Source organism: Salarias fasciatus, chromosome 5 (genome assembly GCF_902148845.1).
Source record: "Salarias fasciatus chromosome 5, fSalaFa1.1, whole genome shotgun sequence".
Classification (NCBI taxonomy): Eukaryota; Metazoa; Chordata; class Actinopteri; order Blenniiformes; family Blenniidae; genus Salarias; species Salarias fasciatus.
The window spans coordinates 27630370-27651796 of NC_043749.1; the positions used below are offsets into that span (position 1 = coordinate 27630370).

Consider the following 21427-nt stretch of genomic DNA (forward strand, 5'->3'; position numbering starts at 1 on the left):
ATTTCACTGTATATTGCAATTTGTATTTTGGTTTTCAGGAAAAATTGACACTTTAATTAGTCTTTCTTTAGTTATTATTTATTTATTATTATTATGTATTTATTTAGTCATTAGTCTCACTTTCATTATTTTCTGCAAAGTTTAAGTTTAAAGGTTATGACCCCTAAGCTAAAATGTGCTTGTTTGCTTTTCTTGTGTTCTGCTGCCCTCTGCTGACTTCTTGAACAAAGTCTGCTGGAAGTCAGACATTAATCGTTGATTTTCATTGTGTTACCATGAATATTTAAACCTTATAAGATTAAAATTATGCCCACTGTAAGAAAGCTGATCGTTCTTTTTGGTGATTATCCAGGTGGGGAGACTGGGTTGTGTGAGGATCATCGGGTATCATGTGAACACTTCTGCTCTCCACACCAGCAACACCCACTACCATCTCAACAAACAACGCTTTTCTTTGACCGCCATCACTACCAAGGCAAAATGAAAAGTAAACTCTTCAGACAGATAGACGCCTGGCTGCTGTGACATTAACACAGCTGTGTGAGATCGGATGCCCTGGATGATGTGGACCCAGTGAAACTCGTCCATTTCTCCTCAGAGCCCCCCGGCAGTGGATTAGGGCCTCTGCATGTACCTATAAAGTCAGAATTCTGAGAAAAAAAAGTCAGAACTGAGTTTGTATGTGTGTGTGTGTGTGTGTGTGTGTGTGTGTGTGTGTGTGTTCTTGTATTTCTATCCTTGTCGGGGCCAAATGTCCCCACAAGGATAGCAAAACGTGGAACGACGTGCCTTGTGGGGACCTTTTTCCGGTCCTAAGTAGGAGAAACAGTGTTTTCTTGACCATGTTGTTGTTACTGAAAAAAGTAAAAGTGCAAAAACATTTCTTTAGGGTTAGGCTTTGTTGTGGTGTGGGTTAGGGTTAGGGTAAGGGTCAGGGTTAGGGGCTAGACATGAATGGGAGTCAATGGACGGTCCCCACAAGGATAGAAATACAAGACTGTGTGTGTGTGTGTGTGTGTGTGTGTGTGTGTGTGTGTGTGTGTGTGTGTGTGTGTGTGTGTGTGTGTGTGTGTGTGGTCTTTTTGTACCTACAACAGTCCAAACCACAGCTGAAACAACCTCCCCCTTTAAAACATGAGACTTAAGACAAAATGAGGAAAGAAAACTATTTAAAGTACAACGAAAATGAAATGAAAAACAGAGAAAAGCAGAAAAACAGTGAAATGAATTAAAATCAGATCAATGTGTCCTGCTAGGTTGAAAGATAGTTAAAAGTAGCTTTTAAGATGAGTTTTAAAAGCTGTATGAGTAGGTCAGGGTTTAGCATTTTGGATGCATATATAACTCATCAGAAAACATTTAGAATGTGGTTTTGGTCAGGCTTTGAATTTTTAAACATGTCATTGAATATTTGCATGTATGTCTGTCCTTGCTTTTAAAAACAGGTTACAAAATAGTTTTGAAGTAGATGTCAATGGCATCATTTTATGTTCTGTACTGCTTTTCCTCTGCAGGGTTGCAGGATGCTGGAACAAATCCCAGTTTACTATGGGCGAGGGCAGGATACATCCTGGACAGGTCTCCACTGCATGACAGTGCAAACAGGCAAAGACTCACAACTGACACTCACAACTGGGTGCAATTTAGACTGATACATTAACCTCACATGTATGTTTTGAGACTGGAGGAGGAAGCCGGGGTGGTATTTGAACCCATGACAACCCACAATCACTCGTTCAGCCTGGCAACCCCTGTGGCAACCCTCTTTTCAAACCTGGCAATCCGTGTGGCAATCCTCTCTTCAGACCTGGCAAACCCTGTGGCAACCTTCTCTTCCGACCTGGCAATCCTTGTGGCACCATTCTTTTAAAACCTGGCAACCCCTGACGCAAACCCTGTCTCCAGGCCCGGCAACCCCGGTCGTCATCACCCGGAGCAGAACTGACGCTCCTCACTCCGCCCCTGATTCCTGGACTGGAAGAAGCCATGTCGTCGGGCCTCTCCGGTGTTGTCGTCTTGGCTTTATGTCTAATTTTCTGCTCGTACGCGTCAGGTAAGTCACGATTAATTTATTTTACCTGTCTCTTTCTCGTGTCCTCGATTTTCTTTTAAATTAAATAGTTTTTAGTTATAGCTCGGCGGCTGGCGTTAGCCTGAAAAAAGGGCGAAAGCAGTGACGTCAAGCGACCAACAACAAGCTACACACAGTCAGAAAACACATTTAAATAGCTCCAAATAAACAAATTAACCGAACATAACTAGTTTTTCAACACTTTAAAGATATCTCCATTTCAAATTGGGTTGATTTCAGGCTTCGCTTGCTTCTAACAGCCTGGTTTAGAATGAAACGTTTCGGTTTTTATGAGTCATTTATGTCAATCTAATGACTTTCAGCAGAAATAATGTGGGAAAGCAAGACAGCATTGTATTGTTTAGACATTAGATGCTGTAAGGTGGAACAAGTATTGACAAAACCTCTGAGGTTATTTCTGTTTGGGGGAACTGTGGTGGGTCCAAACTGGTGATTCATTGTTGCACGATTTGAGATGGCCCGTTTGTTTCTACTCACATGTCCCAAACTTTCCCAAATTCACTTTAATCCGTGTACTTACTATCATCAGTTCATTCCCATTTTATTGCAGGCTAAAGGGAAAAGAAATTAATATGTAAAATAGTATAGTAATGAGTACTTCGATAATCCCGGAGAGAAATGCTTGTAAATGGAATTGAAATTGAGGCGTTGAATTTCTCTGAATGTGTTTACAAAGATGCAAGATAAGAGAGATTATTATTGCAAAAACTGTAAAAATAACTAATAATAATTAAGAAATACAACACTGGTGAGATTAGCAGTTAAAAACGTATACTCTCTGCTGTAATTATTGTTATTATTAATATTACCAATGTACGATCGGTTTTTAGGTTAATGTTTCATTTTTTGTGAAGCACTAGACTTTGATTCTTTAACTTCTCAGACATTGAAACCACAGCCGCGGTCTGGTATTATATTCACTCAATACAGCAAAATGACAATGTGGGAAAAGTATTGGAATTTAATGAGAACCTACAAATCACATGTACATAACTATTCACAACTAATTTGAGCTCAGGTTCTTCATGCTTCCGCTGATGGTCTTCAAGCCGTTTCTACAGCTTCTTTGGAGGCCAGCTGTGATATTTCTAAATGTTTTGGACAGACACACACCTGTGTTGGATCTCACAGTGGATCACAGTACATGTCATGAAGTCAGGGACTGTCTGTAGACCTACAAGACAGGATTGTCCTCAGCCACAAATCTGGAGGAGGATTCAGAAAAGTTTGTGCTCTTTTTAAGTTCTGACTGAGCCTAGTAGGCTGAGCCTCCATCATGTGGAAGTAGAGGAAATTCAGAACCAGCAGGACTCCTCTTAGAGGTGGTTGGGATAGGTGCTGGTCAGGATAGTGGCATCATATTCAAAAAGACAAAACAAAATGTGGAAAAATTGAGGCCTTGTGAATTCTTTCCGGGTGCCCTGTATTGTCTTTGTCTCCTGAAGAGTCAGACTGATGTTTTCCTGTGCTGTCTCTGTTCTTTCCCAGCCGATGACAAGGACTGCCAGGCATACAGAGACCTCTCCAGCACCTACCATTACTCCAGACGATGCTACATAGGCTTCTGCTGTGGCACCTGCAATAATCGATACTGCTGCACCGACTCAGCCTGGCGACTTTCAGAGGATCGGCAAGACGAATGGTATGGTTTTTTCTTTTCTTTTTCTTAAATCTGATAATGGAACACTTTCAGTCACCCCTGCGGATTATTTCCATATCGAGAGCAACAGAGTCTCATTACAACAGAACCATGTGGTTTCGGCAGTCTGCACAGTGATTATGCAGTCAGACAGGAAGCAGTGTCTTCCTGTGCACGACCATCAGCGTCAAACTATCGCATGAGAAACCATGATCCCCAGGTTTTTGTTTTCATAGATTTATTCCTAAAAATCCTTTTCATCAACCTTGATCAGACGTTTTTGCATTTTTACAAACCACCCAGACAATATCGGTATAAATGAAGTTCCTTTTTGTTTCTCGTTCTCTCTTTCAGCGAATCCCTGTCAGACATGGGTGAAACGTTGCCTATGATCTTTGGAGTGGCGTTTGTTATTGTGCTTTTGCTCATCTTCATCTGCTGCTGCGTCTGTCCCTGCTGCTGCCTCTACAAGATTTGCCACAAGCCACGACGTGAGTACAATAACACTTCAGGCTCCATGTGGATGAGAGGAAGAGATTAACGTCTGTGAAAACTGTCATGAAGCAGCTTATCAGCCAATAATAGAATCGTCTAGTGAAGTTTTTTAACATGAAAATGCAGACGTCACTGAAGCTGCCTGATATGGATTAAGACATCGTGCATTCTGCGGACTTCCCCGCGACTAATGAGTTCCTCATAATTGTTTGACATTTCAGCTTATTGTTTCATGTTCTTTCCCCTCAATATTGTATCAGGAAGGATTTTCCGTCCTCACCATCATATCTGCAATGTTTTATTTTCATGTCTTCTCTTTGAAAAATACAGAAAATAACACATTCTTTCATTCAAAGATGCAACACTTAGTTCAGTTGTTTATAGGAAATAATTTCTCTGGTTTGTGAGAGTGGGTGCCTTCTCATGAGTTTTTGAGAAGAAATCATGAAAAAAGATGCAAGTAAAGGGTAAATCAATTTATCATTGAACTATTTATTAAAATTGAACTGGTTTGAAGTGAAATGGAGACATTTACTATAACATTTTTTAAAATTAGATTAGAGCAAATTGAGACAAATTCAGACGAAGTGTCAAGCTAACACAGATATGAACAGTAGTTCTGTTTTAGTCACATTTGGATGAATGATTTATTTCTGGTCAGAGTTCAAAAAATACAAAATAATAAAACATCAAAACACTGTTTACTTTAACTGACCAAGAGAAAGAATAGACTGAAGCCAGTGGATTATTCATGCCTGTCCAATAAATTCTATGGAATTATCTAGAATAGGGGTGTCAAACATAAAGACCGTGGGTCCAAAACTGACCCACCAAAGACTCCAGAATGGCCCGTCAAACCACCAAGCAAGCAGTGAAAATTTCAATGAAAACACTTGATTTTTTTTTTTTGTTTGGACTTTGGATTTAAGTTCATCCCTGAGAGTTGAACTGGCAGAAGAGAAACATCTGGATTATAGATTAGTTTTAACTTTATGCAACTCAAAAAGCAGCAGCCCTCCTAAATCATGAATCTGGATTCTCTTGGCTTATAATACTCGAATACATAAGTCTGAATGTAGAAGCCCCGTCTCCATACACGTAGATGGATATTCCATCTGATTGTTGACGGCGTTGTGGATTTCTTTGAAACATTTGTGAACTGAGCAGCGTTCTCCCAGCACGGACAGCCAGTCTGATTTTTGACGGACTCCTCCGAGGAGTGTCGGCCCACCCACCACATGACTTTCATTACTGAAGTGGTTTTGCTAATAACACAGACAAAGCTCCGGCTGATGTAATGTTCCCTGATCGCTGTAACGTTTCACCAGCGCTCTCCAGACCTGAGCAGTTCTTCTCATGACTTTGGTGTTTGTGCAGAGTTTCCTCTCTTCACTGATCCTCTGTGGCGAGCCGTGCCGCCCGCAGCCTGATGACTCCCTCAAATCAGCACACATAATTGGCCGTTTGGCGTTTTTGTCAAACCTAAATGCTATTGTGCGTCCTTTATTGAGAAGAACATGCTCTAACTTGTTTCCTGTTTTCACGACACAATTCTGCCATTTTTAGGATTGCAAACCTGATCGAAAGATAGAGACTTTATTATTCTAAGTATTCAGCAGCCTCACACATAACGGTGAAGGAACAAAAAGACAGAGACCAGCAGGCGCAGTACGCTATAAACACACAATGGGAGTGCACGGACATTCGTATGGACGGAGGACCGAGATGGTTTACTGTTCCAGGTGCCTGTCAACCCTAAAACTACCAAGTCCAGGAAGTTATGGACTGGGAGAAGTTAATTTTCCATGTAATGAGCATGTGCGGAAGAAAGATTTATGTCGATGATGCAGCATTTTTGCTTTCGACACGCAGTCGGAGCTGGAGCGTTTTCAGAAAATCGACTTTTTTGCTACATTTTAATGAACATTTTAAACTATTTGAAACAAAGTAAACCCGTTGAGAACCATTTCCCATTTGCGAATCAGAGCTGAGATCCAGCTGTAACAATGCAAATCTTCATTTAAGTGAACATTATGTGTTGCAGAGGTTCTCTGTGAATACGTCATATGTCGGAACCAAATCAGTCCCACAAGAGAAAAACCACCTCTGCTTCCCTTTTGTTTCGCTGCTTCCTCTTTTGAAATGCTGTTTCTGCCAAGCTGCGGACGACATGCATCTGCAGATGTGCGTCTGAGCAGCAGAGTTGATGGAGCGGTGGGGGTTGTTACCCTGCCTGTCATCCGTCACACCTCGCAACATTTCCTGTGAGGGTCTCACATTAAATCTCCGACCTCTGACCGAGACATTTTATTCAGTACTGGGAGTGACAACTGGGTTCTGATTATCCGGGGGGGGGAGCGAGAGAGAGAGAGAGATGCAGGCAGTGTTTACACAACAAGTGAGAACGGTAAACTGCCGTTAGTTGTGTTTCCACACATTAGTGGTGTAACAGAATCAAATGATTACTTTGGGAAATGACAGATTTAACCATTCAATCTGGTGCAAAATACAGTGAAATGTCCATAAAGCTTTAACTATAGCTGTTGTTTTATGCATGTTTTTATAAACTCACCCTGGCAGCCTGACTTTGAGGCTAATGTGAGCATCTTTGTGGCTCTGTTGTTTCCGCTACGCTTAAGAAATGTATTGTTGGTTTCGCCAACATTTTTTTTTTTTTTTTTTAGAATGTGGCTTGGTGACTGAATTGATACCTTTTGCGGACCAGTTTTGGCCCACAGGCCTCACGTTTGACACCCAGCTGGCCCTTCTGGTTTATATTAGAAAACCACCAGTAGCTGGTGGCCTCCTGGCCTCGATGCCAGTCTGCCGGTTCACCGTGAGGCTGAGACGCCGGCGCGTTGCGTAATGCGACTTCTCCAGTTGGGCCGCCGCTCGCTAGGATCACATCCAGGAATGTGGGAGCTCCACCTCGCATGACTCACTGTTTCAACCACGCAGGGGGAAAACCAGAGGCGCTCCCACATGACTGACAGGAAGTGGTGGGCCGCCATCACGTCCAGTCAGATAATGACTGACACACATCTGAGGGCTTTTAAAACTGTCGCCTCCACATCCTGTCATTCAGTTTGGCTAATTTCCATAAGAGACAGTGTTATTGTGGTAAAATGTGAAGATTTTTGTGTTGTTGCTACACTAAATGAAGTTGATCCAAACAGTTGAACACACACGCACGCACGCAGAGTCACCACTTGACCCTGAAATGTTTCAGACTGAAGGAGGAAACTGGAAAGTTCCTGTTCCCATCACAGTTACTTTAAATAAACTTTATTGGAGCATTTCTCTGCTGCGTCTCACATTCAAATCCTCCTGCTGGATAAATTCAGGTTTGTTGCTGGTGGTGAAAACTCTGTGTCTGTGTGATGTTCCATTTCCTTTCACACGTTGTGGTTGTGGTCATGCTGGTGAAATTGTTGACGTGCTGCTCTCATTATTTGGTACAGATTTATTCTCCTGCCTCCCTCAAGGAAGTCTTTTAACACATTAACCTTTCTCACTTCAAACAACACAAACACGTTAGTTGTCAAACACATTTGAATTCAGGAGCCCCATACAGCTTGATTTCATGCGAATTGGACCAGAGCAGTTCGATGGTGCCAAAATAACTTTTAAATTTGAACATTTTCTTTGTTGTGGTGCAGAGCACTCATGAGGAAAATGTTGAACTTTTCACATACCCAAACAGTTACAGTAGAAAATGACGAGAATCTCAAGATGAGGCAAATTTTAATGAAACCTTGTGATGCTGGAGGTCTTGGTGTTGTGTCCACTATTGTTAAGAAACTTGTTCAAAAATCAAAATTTCCTGTGAAAGTTCGATAATTGGCTCGGTGGTGAGGCCACACTGGAGCCCCCTGCTGGAACTCCCTGTCGAGTTGTTGTGTTGAAACTTTTCCTGCTCTCAGCTTGTCAAAATTAAAACTGAGTCATTTCGTGAGAACAGATATTTCCTCTTCCTCAAAAATGAAAGTGAACACCTTCTTTTCATCTCGTTCTTCCTTCCAGCTGTGATTGCCACCACCACCCACACCACAGTGGTGACCTCCACCCCTCAGCAGTACCCCCAGCAGCCTGTGGCGGTGCACGCGCCCCCCCAGCAGTACCCGGGGGGGCAGTACCAGCCTCCCTACCAGTCCATCCCGGTGCAGCCTGGCTACCCAGCCCAGCCTTCAGCCTACCACGGCCAGCCGTACGGAGCAGGACCTCCACCAACGTACCAGGAAGCCAGTGAGTGTGGAGCTTCACTGCTCCGTTCTCCACAATTAGTTGTGTTGTGTTTCCTTCATGTCCCAGTGAAACCCTCTGAGACCTTTGACCCCGGATGTTGTCTGTCTCTTGGCAGTCGGTCCTATGTACCCCTCCCATCCGGCGCCTTACAGCCAGGCGGCGTTCGGCCCCGGGCAGCCTCCCTACCCCTTACAGCCCGCCGCCAAGCCGCAGGCCAACGCTCCCCCCGCCGGCCCAGACTTCCTGGCTCAGCCCGCCTACAACCCGGACTACGTGGCTCCGCCACACCAGACCGGATAGAGGACGGAGGAGCTGCTCTCCGCTTCAGACGTGCTGCCGCATTTTTCAACTTGGCAAAACTGGAAATCTGCTTTTGGACTCAAGATGAGAAATTCCAGATTGTCTCGATCAATAGTTTGTTTTTGCTTTTGAGGTAAAACATGATGTTCCTGCAGCAGCAGCACACCTGAAGCTGAGTGGAAACATGTCGACACCTTCCAGCCTGTATTGCATGGACAGATCATTTCCACAGACCAGCTGATGTGGTCTTCTTTCTGTCATCTGGAGCTTCTTATTGACTTTATTTCAGTCATGAAAAGTGCTCTGTCATTTCTCAGCCTTCTAAACGCGCCATGAAGCCAACTTGTATGCCTTTAATATCCTCCTCTCAACCTTCCAGACCTCTTTATTCCCATAAAGTGACTGAAACTGGCCTCAGTGGTCCAGCTGCCTTTCCAGTCCACCAAGTGCTTCTTTTTATTATCTTCTAATGTTTGATTGTTTAGTCCCTCTATGCCACTTTGTAAAACGTAGACGTGTTTTCAGGAGGATTCATGCTGGAAAGGAGTTGAGTTAGTGTCTTCGAGTCAGCAGCCAACAAAAGGGAAAACCAACATGTCAAAGGTCACGAAACTTCATGTAGATCAGGTTTACATTTCTGTGTTCATCAGGTAATTTTAAACCAAAGGAAATACTTTGTTTTTCTCCAAGAACCAAACTTTCAAAGACAAACGTACAACATATGAAATGCAAGATTCAGTTGTGCCTTTTTCGTCTTTTACTCCGTGTGCTCATGTGTAGAGTACAAGAGCCTCTTCAGTGTTTTCAGCAGAAATAGTTTTCTTTTCAGATCTCAGTCTTCATCAAGTCATCGCAGCCTTTTCTCCTGTCAAATCAGAAACTGCATGTTGTGAATGGTTGAAGTAGCTTTTTTCATCCTCACTGAAATGTTGTTTTTCTTGTGCCACTCGAGGATTCCTTCACATAGCTCTAAAAGAAACCAGGAAAAGCCATCACCTCTGTATTTTACTGAAAAACTACTTGAAAGTTTTAACAGTGGGCTCCTTCATGTGAGCCACCTTAACCGTATTACGGATGATTTTCCTGGAATTTGGAGAGAAGCGACTGTTCGTGCCTTTTTGAACGATGCGCTTGCACCAGACCATCTCACTGACTCACCTGAGTGAGCGTGCATGAGCTCATACTGCTTACCTGTGCGTGCATGCCGCTGTCATCATCACAGACTTTACTGCAGATGGGGTGAAATCCGCACAACACTGAGTGGTTGAAAGCGGCATGCGCAGCCAACAGAGCTCGCCAGGTGCAGCAGACTGAACGTCTTTACTTCAGCGCCTTCACCAGGTTGACTGACATGGTGGGGAGCCAACAGTTGGGATGATCCACCCGGAAAGCCACTGAAAGAAAAATCCTACATACCACCTCTAAATTGCAGAAGTAGAGTCACACAATGTGTATTGTTGACCTTTTCTGACTTTTAAGCTTCATTTGTTTCAGAAACGTATAGTAAATATCGAATTGTGGCACTTTGGGGATTTCCGTCTGCTTCCTGTTACTGTAGCGCGTAAAGTGTCTTTTTGTTGGACGTGTCTGTGCAGTGAGACGCTTTGCAGGAGTCCTTTCTGTTCCATGGTGTCCTGTCTGTCACTTCACTGTTCTTATTTATGTGTGGATTCTAGTTCTGGATGTGCTTTGTTGGAAAAACACACTGGCACAGATTTATTCCTCTTTCTGTTTGTCATCTGAGAATAATTGTTATTGTGAAGAAAAAAAGCCACCACTTGTTTTGCAGAGATCAATAAAGTATATATTTTTTGTTTTTCTCAATTGTTTTGGCCTTACAGTTATTAAATGGGATTCCAGCAGTAGCGTAGTAGATTATTTGTATGTGATCATGTTTGGTAACATTTCTTAATGCATTTTCCAGAACATTCATGAATGATCAGATTTCCTGTTTTGAAAAACAGCTTTGTGTTGTTGGACATGTGTGGATGACAGTTGAGGCTTAATGAATCTTTTACATGGAGACATTTGTCTTATTTAGAGAATTATTACTTTCAGTTATGAAATATATCCATTTGTATTTTTCACATTTTTCTGTTCATTTTGTTTTATCTAAATAGCAGATAGTTTTCTTTTTAAATCAAGATTAAGTAAGTCTTTCCATTGGACTCAAAGTATTTTATCATTATGAAGCCTTGAGAAAGGTTGCGTCGTTCGTGATCAGTGACCTTGTCTGTCATAAAGAAAAAGTTTTTAAGTTTGACAGTTTGAACAGTAACAGAAATTTCAAATTCCATCCATCCATTTTCAACTGCTTATCCGGGACCGGGTCGCGGGGGCAGCAGTCTAAGCAGAGACGCCCAAACTTCACTGTCCCCAGACACTTCCTCCAGCTCTTCCGGGAGGATCCCAAGGCGTTCTCAGGCCAGCTGAGAGACATAGGCCCAATCCGATTTGCTCTTTCTTGCCCTACCCCTTAGCCCTACCCCTTGCCCCTACCTCTTTGAAACAGAGTGCTAAGGGATAGGACCGAAAGTAAACCCCTCCGAATTGGAACACCCCTTCGACAATCGCGTACGTCATCAGTAGTCGCCGCTGCCGATGATGACGTAGGCAGATGTGACAATTGTTTGCTGAAGAAGAATGTTTTTCTTATATTGTCAAACTTTATTAATTCACAAAATACTTACATTTATGAACTTCTTTCATTGCGGAAGGGTTAGGGCCGCCATCTTGCTGATCTTGGAAGGCTTTCTGGGAAATCTGTCGTCCAGTGGCGGCGAGGGGCGGTGGCAGGAGTGCTTGTTTTGTCTGCCTACACCGCGACTGGCGGGTGGAGTGAGTTCACTTCCGCATTGGTGGGAGCGCTCGTTTCCCACCCGTGCAATCCAGGTGGGCAGTGTTGAAGAAACCAGTTTATTGAAAATAATCGTCTGTTTTGTTTGGTATGTGCCTGGAATGCGCGGGTGTGGAAACGATCGCTCCCGCCAATGCGGAAGTGAACTAACCCCGCCCGCAAGTCATGGTGTTCTGGGCCGTGGTACCATGACCGTACATGAAGGCGCCCTGACGCTCCGTATGCCGTGTGAGCAGCGCAGTGCACCGTGCCGCACAACCGCCCCCTGCTCCAACGCTCCGTGTGAGCACCGCACCAACCACCTAACCCCCCGCTCCAACGGTTGAATGGGGGCGCTCGTCTCGGGATCGTCTGGGGCGCCTAACAAGCTTGGGCCGGCTCTGGCAGCTGCTGCACCGGTCCATCTGTCAATCTCACGCTCCATCCTTCCCCCACTCATGAAGAAGACCCCTAGATACTTAAACTCCTCCACTTGGGCCAGAATCTCTTCACCGACCTGGAGAGGGCAAGCCCCCTTCTTCCGGTCGAGGACCATGGCCTCGGATTTGGAGGTGCTGATCCTCATCCAGAGTTGGGGTCCGTTACTCAAAAAAGTAAAGAGTTACCCGTTACTCGTTACTTTTGAAATAAGTAGTGCCTTACACTACTTGATTACTCCGTGGAAATAGTAACGAAGTAACACTACTCGTTATTGCATAGTGCTCCGTGGAGCTGTGCTCTGGTATATCCTTCCACGGAGCACTGCGCATGTGTTACAGGCACAACCTTGGAATTGCACACCTGTGACAGATTTATCTGTATAAACAGGAGAAATAATCAGGCAGAAAGCAGTCAGTCTCCATTCCGCAACCTAACGGTCCAACTGAAAAAAAAACCGACGGTCTGCTGGGGGGAGCGGGTAGCGCGTCACACTGCCTCCTGCTGGCGTAAATACGTCATTGCGCTCAAGCTCAGAGAGTTGTTCTAACAAAAATTACATTTCTTCAATGAAAATGAACCCAAAACATAAATCCCCTTCAGAAAAAAACACAACTTGTGACAATATATTTCAAGTGTCACACATGCGCAGGTCTGTGTGTATCAAAACGTTAGTTTAACTGATTGAAAAGAAAACACGTCTTTTAAAAGGTTTTATAACCATTCGGATTTACTTCACGTGCTGGAAGGAGTACTTTTGTCCACTTTCGTAGTCCGGCTCTGATTGACTTCCATCTAAGCTTCGAGCTAAGCTACTACGATGCTAAAAGCTGGGAACCAGCCACTGGACCAGAGACAAAAAAGGTATTTATGAGCTTGTCTAACTTTGTCAATGATAGAGAAAGGGCGTGGGTCCCTAATCTTTGGAGTATTCCTTTAAAAGGGGCATTTACAGTAGGAGGGAGTGCAGTGTTGTCAGTGGGGCACAAATTTATATAAGGCAACCAATTTTACTTTGACGGTTCCATCAGCCCTGACCCGGAAGAGATAGCGAGTAGTTGCTCGTAGGCCACCGTTCCATCTACTGGTGGTAATAAAAAAAAACTCAGCTTAAATAATAATATTTTGGTTTCTCTATTTGCAGTCATTGTAAAAGTAACGATTGTAGCGTTTCATTTGTAACGCTAGTTTAACTACCAATCTAGAAGGAGTAGTGCCATTACACTACTCGTTCCCATCAAAAGTAATTTAACCTCTTGTCACGTTTGTTACTTGTCATTACATACCCAACTCTGTCCTCATCCCTATCGCTTCACACTCGGCTGCGAACTGCCCCAGTGCATGCTGCAAATCCAGGTTCGATGAAGCCAACAGGACAACACCATCTGCAAAAAGCAAAGATGAAATCCTGAGGTCCCCGAACCGGACCCCCTCCTCTGGCCCCTGGCTGCACCTAGAAATTCTGACCAAAAAGATTATGAACAGAACCGGTGATAAAGGACAGCCCTGCCGGAGTCTAACATGCACTGGGAATAGGTCCGACTTACTACCGGCAATGCGGACCAGACTCCTACGCCAGTCATACAGAGACCGGACGGCCCTTAACAAGGGGCCCCGGACTCCGGATTGCTGAAGCACCCCCTCCACAAGACACCACGAGGGATGTGGTCGAACACCTTCTCCAAGTCCACAAAACACACGTGAACTGGTCGGGTGAACTCCCACGAACCCTCGAGCACCCTATGGAGGGTATAGATTTGGTCCAGTGTTCCACGACCAGGACGAAAACCGCATTGTTCTTCCTGGATCCGAGGTTCGACTATCGGTCGAATCCTCCTCTCCGGTACCCTGGAATAGACTTTCCCAGGGAGGCTGAGGAGTGTGATCCCCCTATAGTTGGAGCACACCCTCCGGTCCCCCTTTTTAAAAAGGGGAACCACCTCCACAGTCTGTCAGTCCAGAGGCACTGTCCCCGACGTGTCAACCAAGACAGTCCCTGCACATCCAGAGACTTAGGTGCTCAGGGCGGATCTCATCCACACCCAATGCCTTGTCAATGAGGAGCTTACCAACCACCTCGGTGACTTCAGCTTGGGTGATGGATGAGTCCACCTCTGAAACCTCAGCCTCTGCTTCCTCCAAGGAAGACATGGCAACGGGATTGAGGAGGTCCTCGAAATATTCCTTCCACCATCCTACAATATCCCCAGTTGAGGTCAGCAGCTCCCCTCCTCCACTGTAAACATTGTTAGTAGAGACCTGCTTTCCCCTCCTGAGGCGCCAGACGGTTTGCCAGAATTTCTTCGAGGCCGACCGATAGTCCTCCTCCATGACCTCCCCGAACTCCTCCCAGACCCGAGTTATTGCCTCCCAACCATTCGGGTTGCAGTTTGCTTGGCCTGCCGGTACCTGTCAGCTGCTTCTGGAGTCCCATGAGCCAACAAGGCTCGATAGGACTCCTTCTTCAGCTTGACGGCAGCCCTTACTTCTGGTGTCCACCACCGGGTTCGGGGGTTGCCGCCACGACAGGCACCAGAGACCTTACGACCACAGCTCCGAGCTGCTGCTTCGACAGTGGAGGTGAAGAACATGGTCCACTCGGACTCAATGTCTCTAGCCTCCCTCAGGACATGAGAAAAGCTCTCCCGGAGGTGGGAGTTGAAAACCATGCTGACAGAGGGTTCCACCAGACGTTCCCAGCAGACCCTCACAACACGTTTGGGTCTGCCAAGTCTGTCTAGTTTTCTCCTCCGCCAGCGAATCCAACTCACCGCAGCCAGCTGAGCACGCCAGGTGCAGCAGGCTGAACTGAGGGGACTGTGAAGTACCATTCAGACAGAGTGTGTTTGGTGAGATAGTCTTCTCGGTTAGAGGCTCACAGCACCGGAATAGTCTCCCTTTTGAAATTGCTTTCAGCAATCCACAGCATCACATGAAATAACAGCAGAGTGATGGAGTTGTAAAATCTCCTCACTCAAGAGAAGAAGCTGAAAGTGCACCGAGGACGACACCAGTGAGTTTCCTTTTTTCTGTGAGATCTTCAGTGTTAAATGATTAATCTAATTGTAGCCAAAAATTATTGTGCATTCTTTTGCCTTCACCTTCTTTTTTCTCTGAGACCAAGGCTTTCAAAGTTGCTCATAACCTGCAAAGTGTAAAAATGGACAAAGATTATCAAGTCATCTCATTTCGTCTGTTTGCTATTGGAGACTTGAACATTTCAGTGATTGTTCTACATTAAACATCTCACTTTTTAAATCACAGCCCCATATCTGTAAACTTTTGACTGTCAGATCAAATCAGAAAAAATCCTCTGTGCCGCCCACCATCTACTGAGAAGATTCCTTAAAAGAATTTAGAACAAGAAATTAATTTTGTCATTTGATTCACAAAACCAGCCTACAATTGACCAGAACACATTGAACTGATCACAGTGTGGTTTTACTCCACAAATATATGAACACATGCTCAGAGTTCTTGTGTTGATTCTCAATCATTAACACCACATTTAGTTCAAACCCTAAATTGTCCTAAAACCTAACCCCTGGGTTTAGGCTTTAGGGTTCACGGTTAACTTCTGTACATGAAAATGAATCAGTTTAATTCCATTGAGTGTACTTCTCCTGTTGTCCACAAGGTGGCAGCCACAGCTTTCCAATCTTCCTACAGCAATCTAATAGGTTAAAGGTGTAATACAACATTTTGATTTCCGGGTGGATCACCTAAATAATTGGTGGGTCTGTTTGTCAATCATTCTGACGAGCTGCTTTCGTAAGGCGGTTCTCCATGCTTGCGCCCAATCAGCCTCTCCCTTTTGCGCATGCGCATTCAGAGTGTTTATGTAACCGGTGAGCTTCTGAGCTCGTACTTACCGATAGCGAGTCTAACATAATGAAACTGTATCTGTTTCGGAAAAAAAAAGCTTTATTTATGAGCGAGGCGGATCGCAGAAACTGTACAGAGCCGTGCACGCCGGAGAAGAGGAGATCGCGCTCGTACACTTCCGCGTTTTCGGGGAGAAGCAGGAGAGCCGGGCGGATGGTCTGGCGCATGCGCGTTGTTCAAAAAGTGAGTAACAGACGTGGGGCTTCGTCTTTTCGAGAAAATGTTGTATTCCACCTTTAATGTGTTGTATTTTTACACTAAAAGAGAATCATCTAATGGATTTGATGAGCATTTCTGGAAACAATCTAGGTTTTATTTGACAATTAAATAGAAGTGAACGTTGTGATGTGGCTCTTCACTCATCTCAGTGATGCTGTTGGGTGAAAATGGAAATGAGAGGATTATCAAACATTATATCATTGACGTGTTTCTTAACCCCAATCCTCTCACTCTCACTACTTATTATTTTATGAGTAGTATTTGTTGTGACTACAGCTGCCCCTTTTGTCACTTCCATGACTGGGTATAATACAGGTGACGCGTACAGCGTTCGATTTACAAACTTAATTCGTTTATTCCAACAATGTTTAAGAACGATGCGTGGCACAAGGCGGTCAAAAACTGTGTGCTCGCCCAGTCACTCACACACCTACACTAATAACCCTCTCATACACCTTCACAGACAACGCAGCAGTCATTCACAACTCCAAACTCACGCCCACCAACAGCACGCGCTGATAAATGGCTGGCTGGAACTGTTGTCATTGCTCTGCCCTCGAGCCTTCTGGGAACCCAGACAGCGGATGATTTGCATACCATGTCTGTGATTGGCCGTTCGGTTGGGGGGGCGGGGTCTCAGCTGAGTGCACGCACTCATACAGCGCTATGTGCGCAGAGCGCGCCGAGGTCAGGAGCGATCAAGACCGAAAATGAAACCCGTGACAGCGTCCGTGCCTTCTCCAGCGGATTTCCAGCTACTGTAGTGAATCTTGTCTATATTTAGTTCAGGGGTGACCCCCCCCCTCTGCTTCTGAAAACTGAGAAGACAGCCGCCAGGATGAGCTACAGGTTCTCATACTTATATCAAAATCCATTTCATCAACTTTGATGGGACTTTTTTGTAATTTTTTACAAACAAGCAGGACGACATCAATATATTTACCTCGCTTTTGTCCTTCTTTCTTCAAGCTTTCATTCAGATCCACACGTTGACCAGGACCAGAGCAATACAGATGATTCATCGTATTTGCTTTATGGACTTATATCGGCTGTGGTTGTTTTTCAAGTCGTCATCTGCGGCTGGTTCTGTATCAGACGCTGCCTCTGCCAGATGTGCTGCAAGCCGCGACGTGAGTACAAAACCCTCCACTCCAGGCTCCATGTGAGCGAAAGGGGTTAATGTCAACAAGAAGTGAGGAAGAGAGCACGAATTTTAAGTCTTTCCCACAATAAACAAGTGTTGAACATAACTGTGTAACATTTCCACTTATGTTCCTTGTTCTCTGGACGAGGAAGAATTTTCCATCCTCACCATTAAGTTTAACGTTTAATGTTTGATTTTTATATCTAAATTTATCATAATTGAATAGAATTGAACTGGTTTGAAATTTGGAGTAAACTGGAGGCATCTTCAGATTTTGAATTAAGGGTTAATGCAAATTTAAGCAAATATGGCAGCTGGAAACAACTCAATTAAAGTTATGAACATCAGTGTTTAATGAGTGCAAGAATTAAGGTGGACAAAACAAACAGATAATAAAATATTTGACACTCCTGCTGGGACTCCCTGTCAGGTTGTTGTGTTCAGACTTTTCCTGCTCTCAGATAGTTCAAATTTCATTTTCACATGTGAAGTTAAAGCAGAATAAAGATAAACTGTGAGTCGTTTTGTGTCAAAGCCTTTTCCACCGCTGCTTTGTGAGAATAGCTTTTTCCTCTTCCTCTTCCGTGTTGTCAGAAATGAAAGTGACCGCTGTCTTTTCTCATTCTTGATTCCAGCTTTGATTGGCACTGTCACTTACACCGCAGTGGTGACCTCCACCCCTCAGCAGTACCCCCAGCAGCCTTTGCCGATGTACGCGTCCCCCCAGCAGTACCCAAGGGAGCAGTACCAGTCCATCCCGGTGCAGCCGGGCCACCCAGCCCAGCCTTCAGCCTACCACGACCAGCCGTACGGAGCAGGACCTCCACCAACGTACCAGGAAGCCGGTGAGTGTGGAGCTTCACTGCTCCGTTCACCACAGTTAGTTGTGTTGTGTTTCCTTCATGTCCCAGTGAAACCCTTTGAGACCTTTGACCCCGGATGTTGTCTGTCTCTTGGCAGTCGGTCCTCTGTACCCCTCCCAGCCGCCCCCTTACAGCCAGGTGGCGTTCGGCCCCGGGCACCCGCCCTACCCCATATAGCCCGCCACCAAGCCGCAGGCCAACGCTCCCCCCGCCGGCCCGGACTTCCTGGCTCAGCCCGCCTACAACCCGGACTACATCGCTCCACTACACCAGACCGGATAGAGGACGGCAGAGCCGAGTTGTTTTTCCTGTGCCACTCCAGGATTCCTTCACATAGCTCTGAGAGAAACCAGGAAAAGCCATCACCTCTGTATTTTGCTGAAAATCTACTTGAAAGTTTTAACAGTGGACTCCTTCATGTGAGCCACCTTAACGGTGTTATGGATGATTTTCCCTGAATTTAGAGACCAGCGACTGTTCGTGCCTTTTTGAACGAAGCGCATGTGCCAGACCATCTCACCTGCCAATGCAGGGAGCGAGCGTGCACGAGCTCATACTGCTTACCTGTGTGTGTACGCCGCTGTCATCGTCGCACTTTCCTGCAGATGCAGTGAAATCATGGATAAGTATAAGCTAAATTTGTCACTGGTGTCTCGCATATGTCTCTAAAGACATCCTGTAGCCTCATATCTATTTTTTTTTGTATTGTATTGTATTGTATTGTCCTGCATAATAGATGTTTTTGTATGAATTGCTTTTACCGTATTGGCCCGAATATAAGACGATGTTTTTTTTCTAGAAATTGCATCCTCAAAAGTGGGGTCGTGTTATAATCGCGGACTTACGGTAGATGGTCAATACGCATCCGCGCCGCTAGATGGAGCCAAAGTATCACTGACCAGAGAGCGAGTGGAGCGATGAAATGAGATCAAATGATCTGACGAAAAATGGCGGATCATCTGGAACAAAGGGGCTGAACGCTGGACAACTGAGCAAACAACAGAGGCGAAGTTATGATACCAACTTTAAACTGATGGTGATCAACGCAGAAGAGTCATCAAACTACTGCCAAGCCGCCAGGAGACATGGTGTAGCAGAGTGCCTCGTTCTTATTGGAGAGCACAGAAAAAACGCCTACAGATGCTAACGCTATGAGAAAAGCTTTCCGTGGTCCCGAGAGCGACGCTTCAGAGAGACTGATGCTGCATTCACACCGGACGCGTCGCAAGCGTCGTGAGCGGCGCTTTTCTATGCAAAGTCTATGGTGGACGAGCGTCGTGGAGCAGCGGGCGGCGGGGCGGCGCATCAGGAGCGTCATGAGCGTCGCTTTTCCAGCGTTTCGAGCGTCGACGCCCACGACGCTCGTCCCCGGCGTCAGGAGCGTCGTGAGCGTCGCTTTTTGAGAGTTGGGAAAACTGAACTTTCGACGCGCTGCCGCTGAGCGTCAACCAATCAGAGACGATCCCTCCGGTGCTACGTCACTACGAGTGATCTGAGCACCGATGCGGGCCAACCAGCCAGTGTTGCTAACTTGACGACTTTCTCGCTAAATCTGGCGACTTTCCAAAGCCTCTTGGCGACGTTTTTTTGTCAAAAGCAACTAGCGACAAATCTAGCAACCTTCTCTGGTGCTCTGGAGACGTGACAGGACGTCTCGTTGCTGTCGTCAATGAGCAGCGGGTGCTGCGTGAGCCCCTCCCCCGTCCCAAAGCGCTCACAAGCGGTCAGTCTCAGCAGCGCTCCCCGCTGCAGGCAGAGCAGAGAGGAGCAGAGCAGACAATAGCGACTTTTCCGACGACGACGCGGTCTAGCTTTATTTAACAAATAAAGCCAAGCCGCTCTCCTGATGCGATCCGCCATAGCTGGAAACAGAAATCAGCCTCCAGCGCGCCAATTAACTGACGTGCATCAAGAGCGTCGCGAGCGTCGCGAGCTTTGTGACCACCCGGTGTCAAGCGTCGTGTTTAAAGCGTCACAAGCGTCAGCTTCGAGGCGTCCCGAGCGTCGACGACGCCCGCGACGCGTCCGGTGTGAATGCCCCATGATAGAAGGGTGAGTGAATACGTGACTGAAAAACGGAAAGATGGAATGCCCAGCACCAGAGCCTGATTCAGCTGAAGGCACTGGAAAGTTATTTACATCATTTATGCAGTTTGGACCCCTTGAGGCTTCTTGTTTGTTGCTTATTGTTTCTCACTGTAGTAATATTTTTTCATTTTATATCACGTGAAATGTTATCTCAGTTGTGAGTTTTTGAGTTTATAATAATTGTTTAATAAAAAGTTGTTTTATGACTGACCTTGGTCCTTATTGTCTTCAGCATTTTTTTTTTCACAAAATGATCTTTGAAAAATAGGGGTCGTGTTATAATCGGAGTCGCCTTATATTCGGGCCAATACGGTATTTTCCACGTTTAAACAACCTTCTCAGGGACTATAGATTTTAATTGGCCCATGGGTAACTCTGGCATATTTACACGATTCCTGTAAAAAGAAGTGTTGATTAATATGTGTTATCCCTGATTTAAAAAAAAAAAAAAAGTCCTTATTTCAGCGCCTTCACCAGGTTGACTGACATGGTGGGGCACCAATAGGGCTTACAGTCAAATCAGTCCCAAGCTAAGTCGGTAGTGATGTTAACCGTGACACCGAAGCTTCGAAGCATGTGTTGAAAAAATGGACCTCTTCTCAGTGGAGCTTTGTATCGAAGCTTGATTCGTTTCCTGATAATCACGTGATCCGTGACGTCTGACGTTTCGTTCGCGCACACCCACAAGACGCTTCAGCGCTGCTTCACAGGTTTAAAAGGCGCTGCAGCTGTTTGTGGGTTGTGGAGGCGGTTTGTGAGTGGAGAGAGAGTGAGAGACAGCAAATATAGATTTGATATGGAGCCTGTGGCAAAAAGAGGACGTTCTGAAGTTTGGGAACACTTTGATTTCATTTCACCCAACAAGGGTGTTACGAGCAAGCGTGATATGCCTACATTTTGTTCATTCTTAATGTTAGACTTTGAAATACATTTAGGGTGGTTGGTTGCAAGTTGCAACAATATGTCATATGTAAAGTAGCCTATTGTTTTGTCAGACCAAATCCCTTCTTTAAAAAACATCGCTCATTAGTAATTTATTTTTCTAGGTCCAGTGTTTAGTCTGTGGCCAGCATCTGCCAACGTCAATTCACTTCCACTGTCTCTCATGATACCTAAATAATTACTGTGTCTCAAATTATAAGTAAGCTTGCTGCTGACTTGTTATGTGAGACACAGCAAATGT

General features: G+C 45.1%; 1 protein-coding gene across 2 annotated transcripts; it reads left to right on the plus strand.

Annotated features, from left to right (window-relative positions):
* The first annotated feature begins 1898 nt into the window (after positions 1 to 1898).
* On the plus strand, positions 1899 to 18895 carry LOC115388595 (protein shisa-5-like). 2 transcript variants are annotated; one of them, XM_030091790.1, is made up of 6 exons: positions 1899 to 2053; positions 3581 to 3734; positions 4086 to 4222; positions 8250 to 8444; positions 18112 to 18138; positions 18254 to 18895. In XM_030091790.1, exons 1-6 carry the CDS (start codon positions 1987 to 1989, stop codon positions 18331 to 18333), a joined length of 660 nt encoding a protein of 219 aa, XP_029947650.1. In that variant the 5' UTR covers positions 1899 to 1986; the 3' UTR covers positions 18334 to 18895. The 2 variants fall into 2 exon arrangements, with proteins under 2 accessions (XP_029947650.1, XP_029947649.1); XM_030091789.1 differs by lacking the exons at positions 18112 to 18138; positions 18254 to 18895 and adding an exon at positions 8587 to 10595 and having other exon boundaries at positions 1909 to 2053; positions 8250 to 8471.
* The last annotated feature ends 2532 nt before the right edge of the window (positions 18896 to 21427 follow it).

Excerpts from the sequence above, each read along its gene's own strand:
- LOC115388595 (XM_030091789.1), top strand. The coding sequence starts at position 1,987 with ATGTCGTCGGGCCTCTCCGGTGTTGTCGTCTTGGCTTTATGTCTAATT. Across the intron at positions 3,735-4,085 it reads GAGGATCGGCAAGACGAATG|CGAATCCCTGTCAGACATGG; the intron begins GTATGGTTTTTT and ends TCTCTCTTTCAG. Across the intron at positions 8,472-8,586 it reads ACCAACGTACCAGGAAGCCA|TCGGTCCTATGTACCCCTCC; the intron begins GTGAGTGTGGAG and ends GTCTCTTGGCAG.